This window comes from Lolium rigidum, chromosome 7, assembly GCF_022539505.1.
Source record: "Lolium rigidum isolate FL_2022 chromosome 7, APGP_CSIRO_Lrig_0.1, whole genome shotgun sequence".
NCBI lineage: Eukaryota > Viridiplantae > Streptophyta > Magnoliopsida > Poales > Poaceae > Lolium > Lolium rigidum.
In genome coordinates this window covers 116116079-116140937 of record NC_061514.1, presented here as the reverse complement: position 1 = coordinate 116140937, position 24859 = coordinate 116116079, and the positions used below count along the sequence as shown (strand labels likewise).

General features: G+C 45.1%; 1 protein-coding gene across 2 annotated transcripts; it reads right to left on the bottom strand.

Annotated features, from left to right (window-relative positions):
* Window positions 1-8150: 8150 nt before the first annotated feature.
* Window positions 8151-24447, bottom strand: LOC124675084 (probable amino acid permease 7). Of its 2 annotated transcripts, none has more exons than XM_047211154.1 (7): window positions 24116-24447; window positions 23766-24002; window positions 20847-20940; window positions 9661-9875; window positions 9285-9418; window positions 8970-9197; window positions 8151-8858 (listed from the first exon to the last, which is right to left on the bottom strand). In XM_047211154.1, exons 1-7 carry the CDS (start codon window positions 24189-24191, stop codon window positions 8457-8459), a joined length of 1386 nt encoding a protein of 461 aa, XP_047067110.1. In that variant the 5' UTR covers window positions 24192-24447; the 3' UTR covers window positions 8151-8456. The 2 variants fall into 2 exon arrangements, with proteins under 2 accessions (XP_047067110.1, XP_047067111.1); XM_047211155.1 differs by lacking the exons at window positions 20847-20940; window positions 23766-24002; window positions 24116-24447 and adding exons at window positions 10005-10098; window positions 10253-10486; window positions 10614-10948.
* Window positions 24448-24859: the final 412 nt, after the last annotated feature.

The window sequence follows — 24859 nt, the reverse complement described above, 5'->3', positions numbered from 1 at the left end:
TGATTTACATATTGAATCATCTCCAGGGGTATCCAAAGTGCCTATTTTGACAAGTTGTGTTTTATAGGAAGTGATTGATCTTGATGCTTCTTCACTTGATAATACTTGATGCTCGCTCTTTTTCTGCGCCTAGCTGAAAGGCGTTAAAGAAAAGCACTCTTGGGACATAGCCCATGTTTATTTACTGTAATTTTTCTTTTTCTTAGTCTTGGAAATTATTACCTCTGTAATGACATCTTCTTATCATTTTTATTTCGTTTTTGTGCCAAGAATAGCCTCTAATAGGAAGAAAGTAAGATTTGGGGAAGTTGTTGTCCTGAAAAACAGATTCTGTGTTGTTACCATAAAAATTCAAAAAACTATCTAGAGATGAATTTTTAGCTATCATTTTTTATGCATATTCCCTAGATTATTATCTAACTTTCGTTAGTTTCCAATTTTCGATATGAGCAACAGAGGATTTTCAAAAAAAAAAATGATCTTTACTTGTTGTTCTATTTTGACAGACTTCTGCACTATTTACATTTGCCTCTTAATTTTTTTTATTTTTGAGTTCTTTTGATCAAAGAGTAATAGAGAATTGTGTGAAATTTTGTATGAAGCAAGTTTTCAAGTGTAGGGAGATAAGAATGATGTGATGAGATGAAAAATGGACAAAAGATCAAGCTTGGGGATGCCTCTTCACCCCAAGAAATATTCAAGAGGTGAAGTGTCAAAGCAACATGTCATCTCTCTATGCACTATATTTTTATTGCTTCTCATACGCTATGTGTTGTTCTTCGAGCGTTTTTATTTTTGTTTTTTGTTTTGTTTTGTTTTTTTTGATGTAGTATATGTTGGATCCTGGCACATTTGTTTGGAGAAAGACCCGCTCCATTTTAATTGCATAGAACGCTCTAGTTTTCGCTGTTATTGTTCTACCAGTGTTCTAGTTTTCAAGTACTGTGTTTAGCTCTTGTTCTTTCACTTGAATTTTGTTCAGAGCTCGTTAGTATTCTTTATTTATGTATGATTAGCTCTCTGTTCTATAATGTATTTCATCTATGAGATTTATTTCAAATAAGTTGATTGGTGTTGGATACGAGTAAAATATTTCATGACTATAGTGATGCAAAAGAAAGCTTGTCTAGACTGTGGCATAGACTCTGGCATGTCATGTTGGATGTTATTCTTGTCATATGCTTAGTATTTATTGTTGTATCATGACTTGTTTCAAATGGATGAGAGTGCATAATGTGTCATTGAAAGAATCATGTGTTGTTTCCATCATAAAAACTTAATATTGTGGTATTCTCCTTTGATGCTTTATTGGGTTGACTTAGCACATGCTTATACCATGTTGTGACTATAACCAGTCAACTAAAGCCTCTATGATTATTTAGTTTTTGACTTGTAATATCACTTTATGCTTTGATTGATAATGTTTTGTCGCTATGCATGATTATGGTCATTATTGCTCTCTTAGTTGGTCGCTCCTAGTTTTTCCTAGCCTTCGCCTATTCTGAGTATGATGTCTACTCGTGCAATAAAGTTTACCAATTGTGTCCACCATATCTACCTAGTAGCATTATTTCTATTCCAAGTAATTCATCATTTTTTATTTATCTTCCAAATTAAATTTTGGCATGAGAAAATTAGTCAGTAAAGCTCTCACGAACTTGATGGCACAACTTTATAGCAATTAATAAATTTGATCAGTGTGCCTATCTTATGAAGTTTATATGTTTGCAAATTGCAAGTTCGGAGTTAGTATAGCCATGCTTTCATGGGGAACACTTTCGATATTGCACTTATATTTAGTTTATGTCATATTCTTTTTGTTTATGGATGCCTAGCGGTGCGAAATAAAAGGGAAACTTGTAAGTACATGGAGTTCGTATATGAGTTAGAAAAACGTCTAGGCCGCTAATCTAATCCATGCATCATTCATGGTGGACATTTACAGCTAAACCATAGTGAGCATTCTATGAAGCATTTGCAATAAAAAGCTATACTCATAGTAATAAAAAATTGTTGAGATGCTCATTGTCTGTTTGTCTTGTCATTTTATCATGGGATTGCTCTTACAAGAGGACCTCCATATCATCGGGCAAGAGGTACCCCGTTGGCGGTTCTCAATGATACATGTATACTTACAATGACAAGAATTTATTTGAGGCCTAAGTTGAGTAGCATGAGGTTTAGGTACTCACATTCAAGGGGCATGAGATTTTCAACTTGTGATTTGCAAGCATATAGCTCATCTTTTACTCACATTAACTTTAACCATTCAATATGCTTATGATAGGGGCAATGAGAGCTCAAAGCTAATAAGTACCATACTTTTTGGAAGGTTTATAAAACTTGTTTATCTTTCTTACTCTGCAAAGAGTCTATCTTTTACTATTATGCTGAGTCTTCATCTTTTACTTTATGCACCAATTAAGAGAGCATAGTTGTTATTCTTAGTGCAAGTGCATAGTCCCAAAGTTATTATTGACCGATTCATGATTGTGCTATTGCTCGTTCTTAAATTACTTGTATCTAGTCACCCTCTGAACTTTACAGGTGTCCTAGCATTTATGTTTTACTACTCCATAAAGGACATGTTGAGTACCACTTTGTTATGTTTACTCTATGCTCATAAACAAACAGTTGCTTTCAATGCACTATTATTCATAATCCTTCGTTTGAATTACTCTTCATGTTATAACATAGTTGCTAAGTTCTATTGAATTATATCTATCATGCCTATGTTTAGAGTACTTTGATCCCAACTCATAATGCTTTACATGCTTGATCAAGATTGTGTTGGCTCCATGTCATCTCAAAAATTATTTTGTTATCACTTACCTACTCGAGGACGAGCAGGAGATAAGCTTGGGGATGCTTGATACATCTCAAACGCATCTATAATTTTTGATGCTCCATGCTTGTTTTACACCAATTCATATATGTTTTGCTTACACTTCGATGCACTTTTATATGATTTCCAGCACTAACCTATTAACAAGATGCCACTGTGCCAATTCCCTGTTTTCTGCTATTTTTGTATTTCAGAAAAGTTGTACAGGAAATATTCTCGGAATTGGACGAAACAAAAGCCGAAGTCAATATTTTACCGAAACGAAGACGAAGTCCGGAGGGGGGACGAAGTGGCGCCACAAGGCGGCCAGACCACCCCATGGCGCGGCCTGGGTGTGGCCTGCACCTAGGGGTGGTGTGATCCCCCCACGCACCCCACTGAACTAAATCCTCTGCCTATTTATTCACGATCTTGGGAAAACTCTGGATACTCGAGCCTCCATCCACGAAAAGTTCCAGCGCGGCCGCCATTGCAGAACCCATCTCGGGGGTTCTGAAGCTCTTCACGGCACCCTGCGCGAGGGGGAAATCATCGCCGGAGGTATCCACATCGCCATGCCCGCCTCCGAAGTGATGCGTGAGTAGTTCATCCCTGGACTGTGGGTCCATAGCAGTAGCTACATGGTTGTCTTCTCTAATTTTTTGCTTCATGTATAGATCTTGTGAGCTGCCCTACATGATTAAGATCATCCTTATGTAATGCTACATGTTGTGTTTGCTGGTTTCGATGAATATTGTATACTATGTTGAGGTCGATAATATATTCATGTCATATGTTATCTGTGATCTTGTATGCTCTCGTTGCTAGTAGATACTCTGGTCAAATAGATGTTTGTGACACCAAGACGGGGTATTTATACTCGATAGTAGGTTCATGACTTTAGTAATCTGAGAGAGTGACAGTAACGTCTAAGATTGTAGATGTGTTGTTGCTACTAGGGAGAAAACAACAGTGTTTTATCCAAGGGTAATTCTATTGTTTACTTTACACACATTACTTAATGAGATAATCTGTTGCTTGCAACTTAATACTGAAAGGGGTTCAGACGATAACCGGAAGGTGGATTATTAATCAGACGCAGTTGGATTACGGTCTATGTATTATGTTGTAATGCCCAAACAAATCTCATAGTAATCATCTATCATGTATGATCGATATTCTGTCAATAGCCCAGCTGTAATTTGTTCACCAACATGCTATTTATCTTTATGGAGAGACACCTCTAGTGAATCGTGGACCCCGGTCCTTTCCTTTACATTGATAAATTTAACCACTGCAATCATGTTCTGTTTACTTACTGCAATTCCTGTTCTCTTTAATTACTGCAAACATCTCTTCCCACTCGATACGTCTAATCATTTGTATTCAGCGAACCGGTGAGATTGCCAACCTCGCTGTAAGTTGGGGCAAAGTACTTTGGTTGTGTTATGTGCAGGTTCCACGTTGTTGTTGACGCCGGTAGTGCGCCCTACCACTAGTCAGCCAGCAACACCTTCAGAAGTCACGCCTTTCTCCTACTGGTCGATTAAACCTTAGTTTCGTACTGAAGGAAAACTTGCTGCTGTGCTCATCACACCTTCCTCTTGGGGTTTCCCAACGGCTTCCACAACAACGCTCAACAAGATTGTTTTGTGCCATCATCGGAGCACCATCACCCTGCCCTAGACTCCCTCCGCTCGTATGTGCCCCAGTATCCTACTTCCAATCAACACCAGCCCATGGCGGCCATCGTTCCCAAGGAGTCAAGGACGAGCACCTCAACCCACACCTCCTATGCCTCGACCCTACGATCGGCAGGGCAATGGAAAACTCTAGCAGTTGCTGCAAGACTAGATCCCCTCACCATATCCTCATTTGTCCTCCTCTAGGAAGGCCTGCTCGATGTACTATGTACGTGCCTAGTGGTAGTTGTGCTCATTTATTTTCTTTTCGAATTTGTTGCATAGTTGGGATCTTGGTTGCATGGTTCATAGCTCGATAACATAGACTTGGTGGAGATTAAGGGCCGAGATCAGAGAAGATCTCTTTTACCTTGGTCTCCCTGCCGGAGTGCATATAACAAATCATGGAGCTTGACCTGCATTATGCAAATCTGCTCGAGAAACTATTTCCTTCCGCAACATCTCATATGTTGTTAATTGCAGGAAGTGTATGCAAAACACACAGGATGACTGGCTTGCCGCAGAGATGTTTGTTAGAAAGATTTGCTACTCCCTCCCATCCAAAAGAAGAGTAGCCTAACACAATTACATTTTACCATTAAGCCCTTATAAATTAGGAAAAGAAGCCAGCGATATTCCTCCTTTCACACCATCAAAATTCGAAAAAGCTTTAGCTCGCTGGTGTCCGCTCTTGCCCGCCTCCATGTTGGAGAACCCGATGTGGATCGGTCTGCACCTCCGCCTAGCTGATCTATTTGCATCTCCGCGAGCAGCTAATCAGCTGCACCTCCTCATAGCTGATCGATTAGCACCTCCGCGCAACAAATCCAACTGACCTCTTGGAATTTGACCAATTTGTCACATGGAGATGAGGACCATTGTTGAGTTACAAACTCAACTTATGGATATAAACAGCTATATTACAAATTTCTGGGAGGATTTAAACTCTTGAGTTAGCCTACAAGATGTAGCCTTGTTGTGTTAGTTTGTACCACTCTTAGACAGTCTGTCTTGTACAGTTTTTTCTCCTACTATAATAAATTGGCGGAGCTCCTAACTTTAACCGTCAATTTTTATTGCAAATTTCCACTTTTTTTATTTTTGTAAGACATTTTAGCAAGCTAATGAATACAGAACATATTGAGTACTTCTAGTGTATTTTTAAAATTTGTATCCGTATGAAATGTCCGCTTTTGTACATATTCCACCCTAGAATGTATTTAAATGGAAATTATGATATTTTTTATTCAAAAATCATAACATGTTACTTTCAAAGAAAACATGAATCTCAATGCATAAAAAATAGACCGACCTACAAGATTCGGATGCCCGTCACAAATTACACTCTATTAAAGAAGATCGTGAAAACATTATTTATCTGTACTAATTTACTAAAACTAAAGACAATGTGACATGAAATCTAATCATCAGTGGTGAACTATTAATGACAAGCGACAAATAATTAGGCTATCAATGACATGATGTTATTGTATTGTTTATTGTTACCAGATCTGTAGCACTGCTAACATAAGTAACATTTTTTTATCACCACTAGAATGTCGCCGTTGTGCCCGATTGCCAGATAAGAAACCACCAGAGTTGGCCGAAACTCAATTCTATCGTCGGCGCTGCATCCTACCCATGACGTATCTGGCGCCCGTCAGTGGTGTACATTACCAGTGGATGTATATTGATGATGTCGGACTCTACCTCAGCAGTGCAGTAAACACGTTTGTCACTGGTAAGCCTTTTTCCTGTATTGACAAGAGAAATTGGATCAACTTAATATGAAAAGCCCCAAGTCCAGGGAGAGAACAACTCCCTTCTCACGGTGAAGAGCGAAGTTTAGGCGTTGGTGAAGGAGGAGAGGCCACCAGAGGCGATTTTGGCAGCGGCTCCCAATCTTCCTCCGGCGGCGATTTGATGTCTCTCTGTTTTGATGTTTTGTATCTCCGCGTCGGTACACCGCAAAATAAAATCCGTGAAGTATATGTATATATATGGGCTTTTAGGGAAAAACAAATCTGATGGCAATGGAATCAACGACATCCGAGCTTAGAGGCTCCAGATCCCCTGTATGGCGTGCCTAGGGTGGGGGGAGGAGGCTGGCTTCTAGGCCTTACCTCGAGCATTTTCTCCCCTTCAAGCTCTGTCCTTTATCTGCAAAAAAGTGATGTGGCAGATATCCTATCTCTGTTTGAGTTTGAGAAGGTCACTAAAGTTTAAAAATACACAAAACAACGTTTCATGTGCGACAGAGTTAAATCCCATAACTTAGTGAGAACTTTGTAGAAAATCCCCAAAATCAATATAAAACATGTTGGAAACATAATATACCATGCAAATATCATATAAAATCATACTAATATCACGAAATTTAATGGATACATTTTTTTATGTATCATGCCTCCAAAGTAGAGTTTTCCGTCAATATATAGTGTTGGACATTGCATCTTGACCATGGGATCTAAACCCTTTTGATCCAAGGGTTCTACGGAACCTCAAGAATCTTCATAGTGCTCCTCTCTTTCCCCACAAGTGCATAGAGTCGTGGCCTAGTTGAATCCATCATGTATGGCCAGAGTTGAAGTGTCACCAACTTTTGAAATCCTGAAACTGTTTCATTACTCTTTAGTAAAAAACGTGTTTGTGTGAGCGTACAAACACCGATTGGGGCCTTCTTTATATCAAAATGTTGGCCTTGAAATTCCCCACAACTTTCGTCATTAAACCATGTCCATCTTGGTGCATTTGGCATCTTTAAAAATAATTCTGCATGGACAATTTTTTGGAAACTCCAAATTTCACCACAATGAGAGATTTCTTTCCATATTTACGTAGTTCTTACACAACAAAGTGTAAAAAAAGAAATTTTGCAATTTTGCAACTATTAATACAAGGTTAATCTCAATAAATATAATATAATTGCTTAACAATAGGGATTTTATAATAATAAAGACCTAAGTGCATATATATATTTTATGTGTATCAATGACCATGCGCTGCAACAACTTCGAGGCGGCGTGAGGTCGAAAATTTTAAATATGGTGAACAGGTAAATTAGAGGTAAATGGGGGAATTCACTATAACTTCTTGATCACTGATATTTGTGAAAAATTTAGTGACTGGTTAATATATATAGAATATGAATGTATAATTTTAGACATGCAAGTTTGGACTAAGTGAGGTCAAATATTTAGTGACTATTAGATGATCTTTACGAGTAAATTTTGAATAGTTGCGCATTAGGAAAAGCAGAGCTTCTTCTTCTATTGAATCGGATAAAATTAAACTAGAAGTGTCAGACCCAAGAGGTACAAATTGATCTGGATAAACTATTCTTGGAATAGGTATTTTACATGGATCTTTGCAGCAAAGACAGTCTATGTAGCGTCATTTATATGTGTTGTACAGTCCGGTTACACTCTTGATATGAGGCTGCTACTTTATTCGACAATCCTTGTAGCCAAGAACACCAAGCTTAGGGTCCGCGATTCCAAGAACCCATCGGATCATGTTCTTTCCACCATTTCAGTAATATCGACCACACAGACACATGGTTTAAGCATGCTCGGTACTACTACTGACCAAGCAGTGTGAACCAGTTCCGATTTCTGCAGCTTTACATCACGCAGGCACCACACGACAGAATTCATCACATTCTTTCCAAGTAATCTGGCAATCTGACATAATGTGCAGTACATGATTCAATCCAATGCAGGAGCCACAAGGAAGGCACTGAAAACGGTGTCACATTCCCCGGTCGATCCTGCTGTGCAAGAATACAACAACATGCATGTTTACTCAGTTGTTCATCGCCACACCACGGAGGGAGCCGCCCCGATCGCTATAACAGATACTACACAGTAGTGACGTCCTCCATCACCATTACACTAGGAAGCAATCTAATCCTCCAAATAGAAGAAGAATCTCTCCTGAATGTACATATACTAGCCTAGCTTCTGGCTTATGACGCCCTGGACGGAGCCGACGAGCGCGAAGGCGCTGACGAGGAGGCAGAGGGCGCTGAAGCCCTGGAGGACGACCCAGCGGGTGGACCAGCGGGGAACCTTCCGCTGGATAAAGTACATCTCCACGGGGAAGTAGATGGCGAGCGGCCAGAAGTTAAGCGCGCCGAGGAGCGCCAGCACCTCGTTGAAGTAGGGGACGAAGAGAGCCACCGCCGTCGTGCTCGCCACGTAGAGCGTCCGGAAGCAGACGCGCAGCAGGTTCACCCGAAGCGGCGGTAGCAGCGGCAGCTTCACCGTGTGGAAGTCGTTGACGAACCGGCTCTCCGGGTACCGCTCCGCGAAGTACCTGTCCGCAAACTGGTAGATCGGCTGGCTGTACACCTGCATTTGATTCAGGTTTTAGCCAGTGTCATTGTTCTGCTTTCTAACGCTGTGGTATGCATTGTGTAACCACTCGGACTGAAGAAGCTTCAGGTTTTTTGGGAGGAGTACCTGGTAGCCACCCAGGAGGTGGATGATGATGCAGGCGTTGGCGAAGTCGATGAGCCAGTAGGGCTCGTAGAAACCGAAGCCGGTGAGGAGGTTGCCCGGCGCGTCGCTCCCGAAGGCGGCGTAGCCGAAGCAGCCACAGCAGAGGTAGAAGAAGGTGGTAACCATGATGGAGATGATTGACGCCTTCTTCATCGTCTTGTTCTCGGCCGGTGGCGACTTGAGGGTGTCCTATGATATTGGCACACACAGGTGAAACAGTGAAGATTCAGTTTGTGAATTCAAAAGACACGGGATGCTGCAGCTGGTTGGGCGTACCTGAATTTCCAGGAGGATCAAGGAGTACGGGTAGGCGAACGCGATGTCGCCGATGGCCTGCGAGACGCGCCATACCTTGGCGACAGGGGTTTTCATTGGCACACCCGTTATGCTTCCTTTGATAACACCATTAGCTGACGAACAGGAACAAACGTGTGAGCTTAATTATGTGGCCTCAAAGTGCATACTATGTCACTCTCAAGCCACACCGCGCTATAATCCAAGTATACATGGCCTGGGAAATGGTCTACTGTTGGTGTACCAGTGTATGACTGACAAGACAATTTCTGTTCACTAGTCACACACGACATGACTTAAATTCAGTGAGTCTAGCTAAGAGCAGAAACCCAACAAATAAAGAGGACAGCATACGTACAGATGGTGTTGGCGAGGCCAAGCCCGAGGCCGATGAAGGCGTAGGAGAAGGACATGATGGCGGCGACGACGGAGAGCCATGCCATGTCGTGGAAGTCCGGTATGAAGGAGAGGAGGAGCTGCATCCCGCCGAACATGAGCATGTAGTAGCTGCCGTCGTAGGTGCACGGAGCCTGGTGCCCGCGCGCATGGTAGCAGTTTGCCTTGAGAATCGCCCTGCAGCATGCAAGATGACCGAATTAGAAAAGGAAGGCAGGATCATCTTCATCCAAGGAGTCACATGATACTTGGTCGATCTGGCGCTTCACTGCAGCTAAAGAATGGCTGGCGCGGGGCGGCGACTACCTCATGCTAGTGGCGGTGGTGATGGTGTAAGCAACGCCGCAGCCGTAGAGGCTGAGGAACTGCAGCGAGCCGCACGCCCAGGTGTTCTTCTTGCCTGAGGACGTTATGACAGCACAGTGAAGCGATGATGTACATAGATACAACGCCGATCAAATCACAGTACCAGAGCAGCACAAGCAGAGTACGTAGCAGCTCAACCATGCCGATGGAATTGGTGATACTAGTAGGTTTCTAGTACGATAGTATACCGAGGTAGAAGCGGACGGCGTCCATGTAGGAGCGGTTCCTGGGACCCTTCTCGGCGTCCTGGGAGCGGTAGCAGTCGGAGAGGAGGGAGGCGGAGACGTAGGTGACGACCGCGAAGCAGATCAGGGCCGCCGGGCCTGCCACCCACCCTAGCTGCGCCACGCTCCACGCCAGCGACAGCACCCCGGACCCGATCACCGCCGTGATGATGTGCGCCGCGCACGTCCACGCCGTCCCTGAAGCAATCAACGCGATTGGACCCGGCCGTCGGCGACAGCACTAACAACAACGTTGAGGAAACGAAACAACAACGGTGTGTCTAGACCTCCACGGGGCGCGCAAGACTGGACTCAGAGCGCGTACCGGTGCGTGGCGGGCTGCCATCGTCGTCGTCGCAGCGGCCGTCGACCACCTCGAGGGAGTGGTGCACCGCCATTGCCACCAGCACAGAGCTAACTCGTGCCCAAGATTGGCCGCTTTCGAGGAACACAGGAGTGGCAGGGGCAGGCGCGATTTAAGGCCTATACGGCGGCACACGACCGGGGTCTGTAATAAGAGGAGACGATAGCTGCCGCGGGCCCCGCGGCGACGTCTTTCTTCGTCGGTTTTGACTGTTTGGTTTGCCCAGCGCGCGGGTGGGTCGGCCGGAGACGGCGACTACGAGAGGTAACACCGCCGTACCCATGTGTTGCTGCGCGCGCGTGAATCTCTCGAGTTTTTGGCTGTTGCCATCGCGTTTTCGTCCGCTTCTCGTCAACTTTTTCCCGGGGGCGAGAAGCGCGGCCGGGTACACGCCCCCCTTCCCTCACGCTGAATTAGTGAGGCTGGACCGCAGGAGATCGCTGGTCAGCTGAGGGAGAAGAATATTTGTGAATCTCAAAAGAGTTTATCTTCTATCTTTATATGGTAGAACAAACATGCGGCGGAAATGTGGATGCCGGTACGACTAACTTAAAGTCGGGATCTTGACGGGTGCCTTTGATCACGTTTGGATTTGAAGATAAACAGTGAATTTTGTTTGTAAGAGCATCTCCAGCCGAAGCCGAGGCCGAAGGAGTAAACTGATTTCCAATCCCAAAAAACTACCACCGCCTCCAAAAACCGTGCTCCAGCAAATCCTCAAAATGGTTCCAAATTCGTTTTTGGGAGGGAAAAACTCTCCCAAGTCCCTACATATATTCATTGTTTTATCGCTCCAAAAAGGCTAAAAGCCAAATCGAAGAATTCACTCCGTGGTGACCGCCGCGCACGAGCCCTATCGGCGGCAGGGAAAGGCATACTTAATGTTGGTCAGCCGCCCATATCCTATGTTGTCGTGGCCGCGAGAAACGTGCGAGTAGCCAGCCACTAGGGTAGCGAAGTGGTCTTGCTCTCGAAGCACGAGTTTCTGGCAAAGCGGTCGTGCCCAAGCGTCGATGCTGGCCCATGGGCTAGACGATACGAGTTGCGTCTATCCACGAATGCGGCCTCCTCCACGCACAAGGGCGGTGATGGAAAGGGATAGCTGACGGTGCCGAGCGCTGGCACACGGTAACACGGAGGCCTCCGCTTGCGATGGTCTCCTCAGATTCGTCGGAGGGAGAGGGATGGGACAAGAAGACGAAAAGATTGAGAGAGAGAATGTGAGAGGAGGCAAACTGGGGCAGACGACTTACATGTGGAGCCACCTCTCACTCAGACGGAGAGAAAGGGAGAGAATGAGAGCAGAGAGAGGTGGCAAAACTGGAAACATACTTCCGCCTTCTGCTTAAGCCGAGGAATTGCTGGTGGGTAGTTGGAATGTAGGATCCTTGACCGGAAAACTACGCGAGTTAGTGGATGATGCGATCAGGAGACGTGTAAATACTTTTTGCGTGCATGAGATTATATGGGCAGGTCAAAAGGCGAGGTAAGTTGAGAATAACAATTTTAAGCTTTGGTATTCAGGGTCAGTCGGCACTAAGAACGATGTAGGCGTCCTCATAAAAAAGACCCTATGGAGTAGTGGACGTTCGGAGACAGGGGATATGATTATCCTAGTCAAGCTAGTTGTTGGGAATCTTGTCCGGAACGTTACTAGTGCTTATACCCCACAAGTTGGGCTCGACGTGAGCGCTAAGAAGCAGTTTGTGGAGGACTTGGAGAACATGTGTCGATAAGCAATAAGCTTTTTATTGGAGAAGATATCAATGGACATGTGTGTACAACTAACATAGGGTTTGAGGGTGTGCATGGAGGTTTCGGGTATGGCGACAGAAACCAGGAGGGTAAAGGCATGTACTATCGGAGAAGATATCAATGGACATGCGTGTACACTAACATATGGTTTGAGGTGTGCATGGAGGCTTCGGGTATGTCGACAGAAACCAGGAGGGTAAAGGCATGTATTATCGGAGAAGATATCAATGGACATGTGTGTACAACTAACATATGCTTAGAGGTGTTCATGGAGGCTTCGAGTATGGCGACAGAAACCAGGAGGGTATGGCGACAGAAACCAGGAGGGTAGAGGCTTTTTGTCGGAGAAGATATCAATGGACATGTGTGTACAACTAACATGAGGTTTGAGGGTGTGCATGAAGGCTTCCCTAGACTCTGGGCTTGCCTAGCACTTATTGGTAGATAGCACCGTATTTAGGAAGAGGCAATATCACTTAGTGACAATTAGTAGTGCCCAATACTCTAGCCAGATTGACTTTATCCTTAATAGAAGAATGGATAGGAGAGCTTGTATGGATTGCAAGGTGATCTTCGAAAGTGTGTTGTGGTGCAACATCAGCTTGTGGTGGCCGATTTTCGCTTTCACGCTCGTGTGACACGGCACAAATGCGCCGAAATCACAAGAACAAAGAGGTGGAAGCTCAAAGGCGAAGCTCAACAGACCTTTAGGAAGAGGATGATCACGGTAATACCATGGGACGAAGAGGGAGGTGCAGATAGCATGTGGTTGAATATGGCAACTTCCATTCAGAAGGTAGCTAGGGAGGTTCTTTGAGTGACAAAGGGTAAGATGCATGAAGCTAAGGACACATGGTGGTCGAACATGGATGTCCAAAATGACATTAAGTAGAAGAAGCAATGTTACAAGAGTTGCACCATGATAGAAGCACAAGCAACATTGTGAAGTACAAAGAGGCAAATAAAAATGCAAGTGTGAGTGAAGCAAGGGCCGGGCCTATGACGATCTATATGAAATACCAGGAACAAAGGAAGGCGAGAATGGTATGTACAAGATGGAAAAAATTCGCCAGAGGGTGATACGTTGCAACGTATCTATAATTTTTGATGCTCCATGCTTGTTTTACACCAATTTATATATGTTTTGCTTGTACTTTTATACATTTTCTGGCACTAACCTATTAATAAGCTGCCACAGTACCAGTTCCCTGTTTTCTGCTGTTTTGTATTTCAGAAAAATTGTACAGGAAATATTCTCGGAATTGGATGAACAAAAGTCGAAGTCAATATTTTTCTGTAACGAAGACAGAGTCCAGAGGGGGGTCGAAGAGGCGCCACAGGGCGGCCAGACCACCCCATGGCGCGGGCAAGGGTGGGCCCGCGCCTAGGGGTGGTGTGCCGCCCGCACGGCCACCGACCTCGCCCTTCCGCCTATTTATTCAGGATCTCGGGAAAAACCTAAAGACCCGAGCCTCCATCCACGAAAAGTTCCGTCGCAGCTGCCATCACAGACCCTAGCTCGGGAGGGTTCTGAAGCTCTTCCCGGCACCCTGCCGGAGGGGGAGATCATCAACGGAGGCCTCTACATCGTCATGTCCGCCTCCGAAGTGATGCATGAGTAGTTCATCATTGGACTATATATGGGTCCATAGCAGTAGCTAGATGGTTGTCTTCTCCGATTTGTGCCTCATGTTTAGATCTTGTGAGCTACCTATCATGATCAAGATCATCTTTATGTAATGCTACATGTTGTGTTTGCTGGGATCCGATGAATATTGAATACTATGTTAAGATCGATTATATACTTGTCATATGTTATTTGGAATCTTGCATGCTCTCCGTTGCTAGTAGTTGCTCTGGCCAAGTAAATGGTTGTGACTCTAAAAGGGAGTATTTATGCTCGATAGTAGATGCTCTAGTTTTCTGGAAGAGTGACAATAACTTCTAAGATTGTAGATGTGTTGTTGCTACTAGGGAGAAACCAACAATGTTTTATCCAATGGTAATTCTATTGTTTACTTTACACACATTTCTTAATGCGATAATCTGTTGCTTGCAACTTAATACTGGAAGGGGTTCGGACGATAACCGGAAGGTGGATTATTAGTCATAGACACAGTTGGATTGCGATCTATGTATTATGTTGGAATGCCGAAACGAAACTCATAGTAATCATCTTGTCATGTATGGTCTTTATTCTGTCAATTTCCCAGCTTTAATTTGTTCACCTAGCATGTTAGTTATCTTTATGGAGAGACACATCTAGTGAACTGTGGACCCCAGTCATTTCTTTTACACTGATACAATCATCATGTTCTATTTACTTACTGCAAGCATTATTCTCTTTAATTCAGTGCAAACATCTCTCTCCACACTATACATTTAATCCTTTGTGTTTAGCAAAACCGGTGAGATTGACAACCTCACTATAAGTTGGGGCAAAATATTTTATTTGTGTTGTGTACAGGTTCCACATTGTTGCTGACGCCGGTAGTGCGCCATGCCAATAGTCAGCCAACAACACCTTCAGAAGTCACGTCTTTCTCCTACTGGTCGATTAAACCTTGGTTTCTTACTCAGGGAAAAATTGTTGTTGGGGTCATCATACCTTCCTCTTGGGGTTCCCCAACAGTGTGCAATCTGCGCTCATCAGAGGGAGATGAGGGACCTCAACCAAGTTAAATGCATCAAGGATGAGGCAAATCGACTTCTAGTGAAAGATGAAGAGATCAAGAATATATGGAGGAAGTACTTCGATGGATTATTCATCGATAGTAATGGGACCAATATGACTGAGCTGGATGACTCCTTTGATGCACCAATAGACGTTTCATGCGGAGGATCCAAGAGCTTGAGGTTAAGGATGCCTTGAAAAGGATGAAAGGAGGAAAGGCCATGGTTCATGATGATGTCCAAATTGAGGTGTGGAGAAACCTTGGAGACATGGCAATAGTATGTCTAACTAGTATATTCAACCATATTTTTTGGTCAAACAAGATGCCCGAAGAGTAGAGAAAGAACATTATTAGTACATATCTTCAAGAATAGAGGAGATATTCAAAGTTATATTAATTACCGATGAATCAAACTTATGAGCCGTACTATGAAACTTTGGGAGAGTCATTGAGCATCGCTTGAGGATAGTGACAAATGTCACTAAAAATAATTTTGATTTTATGCACAGAAGATCGACTAGAAAGGCAATTTTCTTACTTCGCCAACTTATGGAGAGATATAGGGAGTAGAAGGAGGACCTACATATGGTCTTCATGGATTTGGAGAAGGCATATGACAAAATATCAACGACGGTCATGTGGTCGGCGCAGGAGAAACACAAAGTTCCAACAAAGTACATTGCCCCTCACAAGAGATATGTACGATAATGTTGTGACAAGTGTTCGCGCAGATGATAGTGATATCGATACCTTTCTAATCACGATAGGACTACATCAAGTGTTAGCCATGAACCCATACATGTTTTCCTTGGTGAATTCTGCTGGATGAGGTCACAAGGGGTATACAAAGAGATATTCATTAGTGTATGCACTTTGTTGATGATGGTGTGCTAGTAGATGAGACCAGGGTTGGCGTAATAGTTGGACCAGGACCGATTACTTGCGATGCAACTTTAGTGGTGTTAGATGCGAAGACAAAAGTTGTTAGTTTACAAGGACAAACAATGCCTAAGAGGGACACCTTCTGGTACTTGGGATCAATGTTGCAAAGCAATAGCGATATCGATAAGGATGTTTGCCACAAGATCGAGGCGGGATGGATGAAGTGGCAACAAGTATCTGGCATCCTATGTGAGAAGAAGGTCCCACAAAAGATAAAAGTTAAGCACTGTAGGGCGGCAATCAGATCGTTGATGCTATACGATGCACAATGTTGTCCCACTAAAAGACAACACATCCAACATATGAGTGTTGCGGAGATGTGCATGCTACACTGGATGTGTAGCCATACAAGAAAGGACCGGATCAGGAAAAGCTAGTCCAACACTGACTAAGGTAGTTTAGTCATATCCAACGAAGCCGTCCAAAATCATCAGTTAACAATGGAATTTTCAAAAGTATGTAAAATACAAAGAGAGGTAGAGGATGACCAAGTTTAACATGGGTGGAGGCGGTAAAAAGAGAAGGGATTAGAATATCCCAAAAAAAATTAGCTCTTGATAGGACCATATAGAAATCAACGATCAATGTGTCGGAGTCATAGTTTACTAATTTTCTTTTTCTGGGTTTTATGTCTAGCATGCCGCGACGCAACTTGCTTGGAAAAAAGGATTTGATTTTGTTCTTGTTGGTGAATCTAAGGAAAAACATGCTCCAATATTTTCTTTCCCCTCTCCAACATGTTTTCGAGTCAATTTTTTCTCTTGAGCATGATGTGAGATCATGCCACTTTGACACTAAAGGCAAGTGGGCTGGCAATGCCGATGGAGATGGTTGAGCCATTGGATCTACCGAGCCTAGTACCATGTTAGAACATTGAAGGACTGCAAGTACCAATTCCCATTGGAGCTGGTTGGGCCATTGATTGATCCTACCGAGCGTAGGACCATAGTATAGAACATGGAATGACGTTTCGGCCTGGGATTGGATGGCCGACCAACTTGGCAACACCAACTGCCTGCCCATCCCCCAATCGTTTTTGATCTTTGTCTCCACGCTCGATAGGAAACCTGTCAATTATTCACTGGGTATGACCAAGGAAATACAACAATGGTGGGCAACATTACAGCGTATGTGGTAAGGGCATCTCCATCGGCACGACGCATTTTATTATCTGGCCGCGTTCGTTTACGTCGCGCCATGAACGCTAAAATAACCGTTATTGTCCGCGTGTCGGTTTGCGTCTGGGGATGGCTCCAGTGGTGCGACGCATTTTTTTCCTCTTCTCCATTTAAACATAGTTCCAAATATTATATATTGAAACATGATTTTACACAAGCTAATACATAGTTTGGAACATGGTTTACACAAACTAATACATAGTTTGAACCATGGTTGACACAAATAAAACATTTAAAAAAAAGAAACCAGTTGTGTTGATTTTCATATGTTCGCTGCCAAGAAAGAACATTCAAGGGCACACCCTGTCACCCAAACTGGAAAATCCAGCTGGTAACGGTGGCCATCATGGTTCTTTCAAGTAAGAACATCCAGAAACTTTGACTACTGGTTTCGTCTGGCCCGTAGCCATATTCGCTGGAAAGAAAGAACACTCTAAGATCTAACTATCGGTGTCCGAGCCGGATTCGCCGGTGTGGTAGTGCCTGCGGCACGCTGTGTCGTCGAACACCTTGACGATCATCTCGCCATCACCCTTGTAGAGGAAGGTGAGCTGGCAGCCGGGTTCGAGCTCGAGCTCGCGGGCGAACTTGTCCCACCCCGTGTGCAGGTACATCTTGCCCTGCCCGTCGAACAAGACCTTCACATTCCACCGGCAGAAGTTGCAGCTGGCCTCCCGTAGTTGCAACTGCGCCGGCTCGACGCCATCGACGAACTCGACGAACTTGTCCGGGAACCGCTTGATGCCGAGTGGATCGTCGTCAATGCGGAGGAGGAACTCGAAGCAACGGTCCTCCCGCGAAGACGAGGAGGGCGCAAGCGACGGCGACTGTGGTGCCGTAGCTGCTCCACCACGGCTGCCCCTGCCCCGGCCATGGCCCTGGGGGCGCCTAGGGCCGCGGCCTCGACCGCCTCGCTGGCCACCATGTCCCGCCATGGACTTCCTCGCGGGCCTGGCTGCGTCGCAGGAAGAACTAGGCGACGCTACGGCGGAGCTTGTGGCGGCTAGGGTTTGCTTCGAGGACTGGATGAGGAAGAAGAACGCGCGTCCTCTTTATATATGCCGGAGGCAGGAGACGGCCGCGGGACGCGTGGCGTCGCCATTAACTTCGTTGGCGGAGATGGGCGGCGGCCGCTCGGCAGCCGAGGCATCGCCATTAACATGGCGCAGACTGCCTAAGCGACGCAGCGGCGCTAGTCGCTGGCGCGCCTGAGAAGACGCATCGTCGCAGGGTCGCTGCCAGGCGGGCCCGATGGAACGTCCGCCAGACGCGAGCGGACACTTTCGGCGTCCGCGCAGCATCTGCAGAGACGCATCCGAGGAGCATATTTGTGTCAGGTTTGCGTCGCCGCAGACGGTCCGGTCACTTTGCATCGCCCCGCTGGCGGAGGGCCCAGACGCATTTTCGATCACGGCGGACGAAAACGGCCGCTCAACGTTCATTTACGTCGCACCGCTAGAGATACCCTAAAACCAAATCCAAATGATATTCTCCTGAATTGCTTCGCTTTTGGACACTCGCTCTCTTGCAAGTAGCCTGCTCGGGTACCGGCCAGTGGGGTTTTTTTTGGTCAAGAGGAGGCGTCACCTTTAGGCCTCGTTCGTTTACTCCCTGCGAGCCATGGATTGATATGGATTGTAGCCTCCTTCTGGTTTTCTAGCCCGGCGTGCTAATTTTTCCAGCCACTGGAATTAGGTCTTCGTTTATTCCAGATGGGAATATTAGCCCAATTTTTCCCGTTCATCTTGTACTGAGATGGTCTAGAATTTTTTTTACCCTCATCCAACGTGTGGAAAAATTTCCACAACGCGAGACACACCAAAGAACAAGCGAAGGGGTGCAACAACTCGGTGATCCATGTGGTTTAAACAAATATATACATTTGGAAGGGGATAAAGCGGAATTGGTGTGACATGGATTGGGTGATGGTATGGGATTAACCTAATCCAAGCCTGGATTGGTTCCGTCCTTGGATTGAATCCCGAAGAAACGAACAAGCCCTTAGCCAGATCGAGTTGGAGTTTTTGGTCTTTCGAGCGGACCCTTTTGAAGTGGTCAAGCTCTTAAATTACATACTTTTACTGTACTGGTAGGAAAAACTGATCCAAACAGACTCCTTAAAATTGCCTGGCCCTTAATTTTTAAAATTGGCACTATAAGTTCACACCCGAGATCCTTGTATTCTCAGTTTAGGAGGCACAAATGACGGTGCTCTGTATAGCGGTCAATGCTGATGGTTGGGGAGTTTAAGCTTGCGCCTTTGCCCTTCCGCTACAGAACTTGCCGGATTTGGCCAAATTCTGCCGCACCGCCGCAATAACCGACGAACTCGGCTAATTTCCGAGTGATTCGTAGAGACCGTATGAATTTGTAGATGTCGTGGAACAACGGCATGGACTTGAACGGCGCATAGTCGCCGGTCATGGATCCTGGAGGTACCCCGACAGTATGTGGACCCTAGAGGTGCCCAAGGTGAGGCGCAACACCTTGTAGACATCGAGGTCAGGCGGGGCGGCACCGGTGAGTTGGGCGGGGGTGGGGCGGAGCGTGGCGGGACGAGACGCCACTGTGTGGGATGGGTGCGGGGAAGAAGAATGGGGACCCATGTAATTTAAGAGCCAGCTTCACAGTATATGTTCTACCGTAGCCAATTTAGCAACTCAAAATACACGTGTTGGGCTGGCGCTGGTAGGCGAGGCTGTGCTGTACGGAAAGGTATGCAGAACCAAGAGGGGGAAAAGTAAAGTAAATAGAGTGACTATATATAACATATGGGTCCTATGTTATTCATGATCCAGTTTTACAGTATTTGTACGAGTAGCTAAGCTAGCACGTCAAAATACAATTGCAAGTGCTTTTATTCGTGTTCTTACGCTAGTGCTGGCTTGCAGCCGGTAGCTCTCTATGAGAGCTGCTTTGTTGACTTGACGTTCCTGCTTGCGCGGCTCTAGAAAGGAAAAGAGTTGAGGCCAAATTCGGTACGACATTCTCGCGCATGCTAAGCACCAAGCACAGGATGATAACCCGAAGCCGGAGGCAAACAAGTTGGCAATGGCATCTGATCCAGGATCCGAGGGCACAACAGTGATGGCTACGTTAATCTGATGATAGTCCAGTAGACCGTCACGGACAAATGAAAAGGGAAACATGATATATGACGTTGAATTTTCCCCAAAAAAAAGATATGACGTCGAATTTGGGCAGATATATATTTGGCGACCAGCCAGGCTCCCACGTGGGCCAACCCGGACTGTACCAGGTGTCGAAGGTACAGTACTATTGGGCCTAGAGGCAGATCCAAGCTTTGGGAACAGCTGGCCTGGGCTGGGCTAGTATGTAGCTCGAAATGCTTGTGGCCGGCATGCGTAGGCCTGGTAAGGAACGGTAACGGCCTTTCTGGGGCAACGCGGCGGCCAGCCAGGAGCCCAGGACTGAACACTCCACTAGTTTACTTTTTTTATTTTTTGGAACATGAAACACTCCACGAAAAAAAAGCAGCGTCTGAACACCGCTTGAGCTGAGCTGAGTCAGTCTTGTTAACACAAGTCAAAACGTGCAGTGATTTCTCAGGAACAATGAGATTCCCCTAGAGAGAAAACTGGTGCAGTTTCGCAGGTTGAAAAAAAGGATGCATATAATGTTACCTGAAGCTGGTGGAGGCAGTGATGGTGTAGGCGATCCCGTAGCCGAACAGTGCCGTTTGCTGCAACAACTGGCACACCCACGCGCTGCTGCTACCTGGCAATCATCATTTCATTATTTTTTTCCAGAAACGATCGGACACTGACACAGCAGGAGCTAAACAAACATGTTGTTACAATGAAAGAAAAATCGTGCAGGCATTTCGCAGCTTAAAATAAGCAGGGCCAGTCCCTCTGTTTTTTTTAGTCTGCGTTCTAAGATTTATCAAAGTTAGTAGTTACAATTTTTGATCAATAATATAGAAAAAATATATCATAATTCAGAATATCAAATATATAAAATATGAAAATATACTTTATCATGATACTACTCCTACCTCTATCAAGTTATCTACCGAGCACATCTCACAATTTGTTGCTTTTTGGGGGAAGATTGACCATGTTCAACTCAACCATGACGAGACGGACTCTATTGAGTGGAAGTTCACGGGTGATGGTTCCTACTCTTCCAAGACGGCGTATGCGGCGCAATTTATGGATCTCACCACCTCGGCCATGCCAAGGTGGGTTTGGAAGAAATGGGCGCCTTCCAAGTACAAATTGTTCGCTTGGTTAATCATTCAAAATAGGGTGTGGATGACGAATAGTCTCGAGAAAAGAGGGTGGGACAATTGTGGGTGGTGCATGCTTTGCAACCAAGTTCATGAGTCATCGGCGCATCTCCTCTTCAAATGTAGGTTCACTTTAAGAGTGTGGTCAAAGATCAAGGAGTGGCTTGGCATTCATGACACTAACCCTTCGGATTGGCATACCGTCTGTTCGGTGAGAGCTTGGTGGGTGGATTTTATAAATAGATGAAGTCCTACGAGAAAAGTGATTGCCTCTTTGGAAATGCTAATCTCTTGGGAGAATTAGAAGGAGAGAAATGCAAGGGTGTTTTGTAGCACCTTCTACGCTTCGACGGTTGTGTTAGAAAAGATGATGATTGAGGCAAGATTATTTTCTTTAGCCGGGGCTAAGGCTTTGAGTGTTGTTATGCCATGAGAGTAGACTTGGCCTTGGCCTTAGGCTTTTTTCCTAGGCTATTTGGTTTATTTCAAAGACCTTCTTCTTTATCAATAAAAATGTCAAGTCTTTTGCCGTGTTAAAAAAATTACTACCTCTATCTGTAAAATGATGTTTGAAGTTTGTGTAAATTTGGATGTATCCAGATACTTTTTAGTGTATAGATACATTCAAATTTGCACAAACCTCTAACATCATTTAATAGACGGAGGGAGTACAACATATATTAGTCCCTCTGTTCCATGAAGATTGTCTAAGATTTATAAAGTTTGACTTTATCCAAGCTCACGACTTGAAGTAATCGTAAATGGTTGGAGTATCTAGTAGTAAATTGTGTCTAGGTAATTGGGAATCTAGAAAATCCGCAACACTTATTTCTAAATGGAGAGAATACTTTTTTTGAAAAATATTTGTTGAACTTACTGAAAAAGAAAGATACAAGATACAAGTACCGTACACATATAGTATGTGGGCCACAAATTTTATTTAAGAAATACCTTATATTTTAGGCTAGACAGAAAATATTTTTTGTGTTAAATAAAGTATTTAATTCCTTTTATACAAACATAAATTTCTTTTTTATTTGCAGTCCAAAATAGAACTATGTTTTTACCGAAACTTTATATGGGAACCTCTACAATTACCCTGCATTCTGGGTTTCGTTAAATTTAAACTTTGTAAAATTTTACTAAACGTTTAGTTAGAGTTTACTAAATTTAAGATTTACTAAATCTAGAATGCACAGTAATTAGTGAGGTGTGGAGTATATCAAACCGGCACGCCACGCGGCGACTGGACAACGTGTCGAATACTTTTCTGGAGCGACGTCGAGCTGAAACGAATCAGCTGCTGACCAGTGCCACATGCTTGCTTGACACTCCCGCTAGCCATGGCCAGCTATCTGTCTATTAATTCTCCGGTGCCAAACACCAACTCGTGTACAAGGACCAGCTGATCAAATTAGCGGCTCTCATCAGTGAGAGAGATCGAGTCGGAACGTGCGTGCGTGCCCACCACGTACCCTCAAGCTATTTGCACGCCTGCCCTTTTGACGTGTTCTGCTTCACCTCCACAAAATGCTCGGTCGAGCCGTACTGAACGTTCCGCCGGATTCACGAGCCTTCCATCTCGTGTGTCGCAGTTGTGCACGTACTTATCCATGTGTGTGTGACGACAGGCGGACAATATATTTTTTCTCATTTGGAATGTAGTGTACGTATGTGCAGAAGGTGCTTATGTTTTGTTCCAGTTACTTGCACATTATTTTAGCACTGCGAACGATCATGCATGATCGGAAACCGTACATGGAGCTCGAGCTTCCTGGTGGCCATGTTTTCGAAAAAATCGAAATCAATATTTGTAAGTTTCCAAAAATTTAGATGTATTGCATAATGTTGAACTCTACCGGTGTGCAAAATCTCAATTCAAAGTGTTTTAGGCTAAAAGAAATCTACTGTAACACATTTCTAAAAATGTGTGCAGTTCACTGCGCCCTAGACTTTTTGTCAGCCTAAAAAATACAACGAATTTTGGAATTAACTTTTGCACACTACTAGCATCAAAAAGGCAGAACATAAGCGTAATTATATACTACTACTATAGCACTACTTCATTTTTCTTCCATTATCGTTAGTTTGTTTATCGACTTGATGCCCAACATCTGACTACCTGTTTGTAGCAGCACTGCTAGAGTACCCCAATTGTAGCTGTCACTCAATCGCGACTAACAGTGAACGGATACGAACACATTTTTTAATTAATTTAAAACGCATATCTTCTGAAGATTACGATCAGGGACAGTCGAACAGAAAAAATGACAAAAATTCTAAAAGCGAGGCGAGACGTGGATGCGCGTACCTAGGTTGCGCTCGACGGCGTTGGCGTAGGTGCGGTTGCGGTGCGGGCCGTGCTCCGGGTCCGGCGAGCGGTAGCAGTCGGCGAAGATGGTGGACTGCAGCGCCGTCACGGAGGCGAACACCACCATGGTGGCCGGCCCGGCCACCCACCCCAGCTGCGCCATGCTCCACGCCAGCGACAGCACGCCGGACCCGATCACCGCCGTGATCACGTGCGCCGACGCCGTCCACTCGTTCCCTTCCGTTCCATCGAAATCGCGGAGCCAGTCAGGATTCAGGAGGAACACGTCGGTACCAGGAAGACGAAGATCCGAACGAATCGAGAATGGGGAAAAAGAGAGTGGTGCTCACCGTTCCTGACGATCTTCGAGCCATCGGAAGAGATGAGAGGGGCCGAGGCGTCGCCGCCGCCTTCGCCGAACGCCATAGTCGCCTCGTCGGAGGGATTCTACTCTACCTTCTTCCCGGCCCCGGCCCGCCGGACGGTGAAGTGGTTAATCGTGTTCCGGCCGGGGATCGACTCTCTGCACTGGATGGAGTTACTTGGCAAATGGTGGATTGGTGGCTGATAATTCAGAGCCGTGATTCGTCGAGGTAATGATGGACGCGGTGGTGGATTGCGCGGCCGAGAAAGAGGCTTATTTCAATGGTGGACTCGCATCGGGTCTGGCGGCTCTGTTGTGACTGGTTTCTCCCAGCGTGTGCCGCGTGGAGGACTGCAGACTGGCGCTACTTGGCGCTATCTGATTGAGGAGTGGTCAATTCACAAGGGGTACAGCGATGCACTGCGTAATTGCCGCATATCTTCAGGGCCACAGACTGTATATGCAATCAATTTGCCTTTCGAAATGTTATGTGCAATCATTGCACTATGGACATGTTTTGTTCTTCGAACATTCGAGAGAGGGCTAGGGCCTGGGGGCAAGTACAGTATCATGGATCTCCGGTGTATAAAGGGCCATGGGCACCCGGCCTGGTCGGCCTGATCAAGCCCGGCCCAAAAATCCTGGGCTAAAGCATGCCACTGGGCTGGGCCTGGCATATGGTTAAGATAACACTACGGCTCGGCCCGAGTCCGAAGCCCAATGAGCTTTT

Excerpts from the sequence above, each read along its gene's own strand:
- LOC124675084 (XM_047211154.1), bottom strand. The coding sequence starts at position 24,191 with ATGGCGTTCGGCGAAGGCGGCGGCGACGCCTCGGCCCCTCTCATCTCT. Across the intron at positions 24,003-24,115 it reads CTCGAAGATCGTCAGGAACG|GGAACGAGTGGACGGCGTCG; the intron begins GTGAGCACCACT and ends ATGGAACGGAAG. Across the intron at positions 9,876-20,846 it reads ACTGCCTCCACCAGCTTCAG|GGCGATTCTCAAGGCAAACT; the intron begins GTAACATTATAT and ends TGCATGCTGCAG.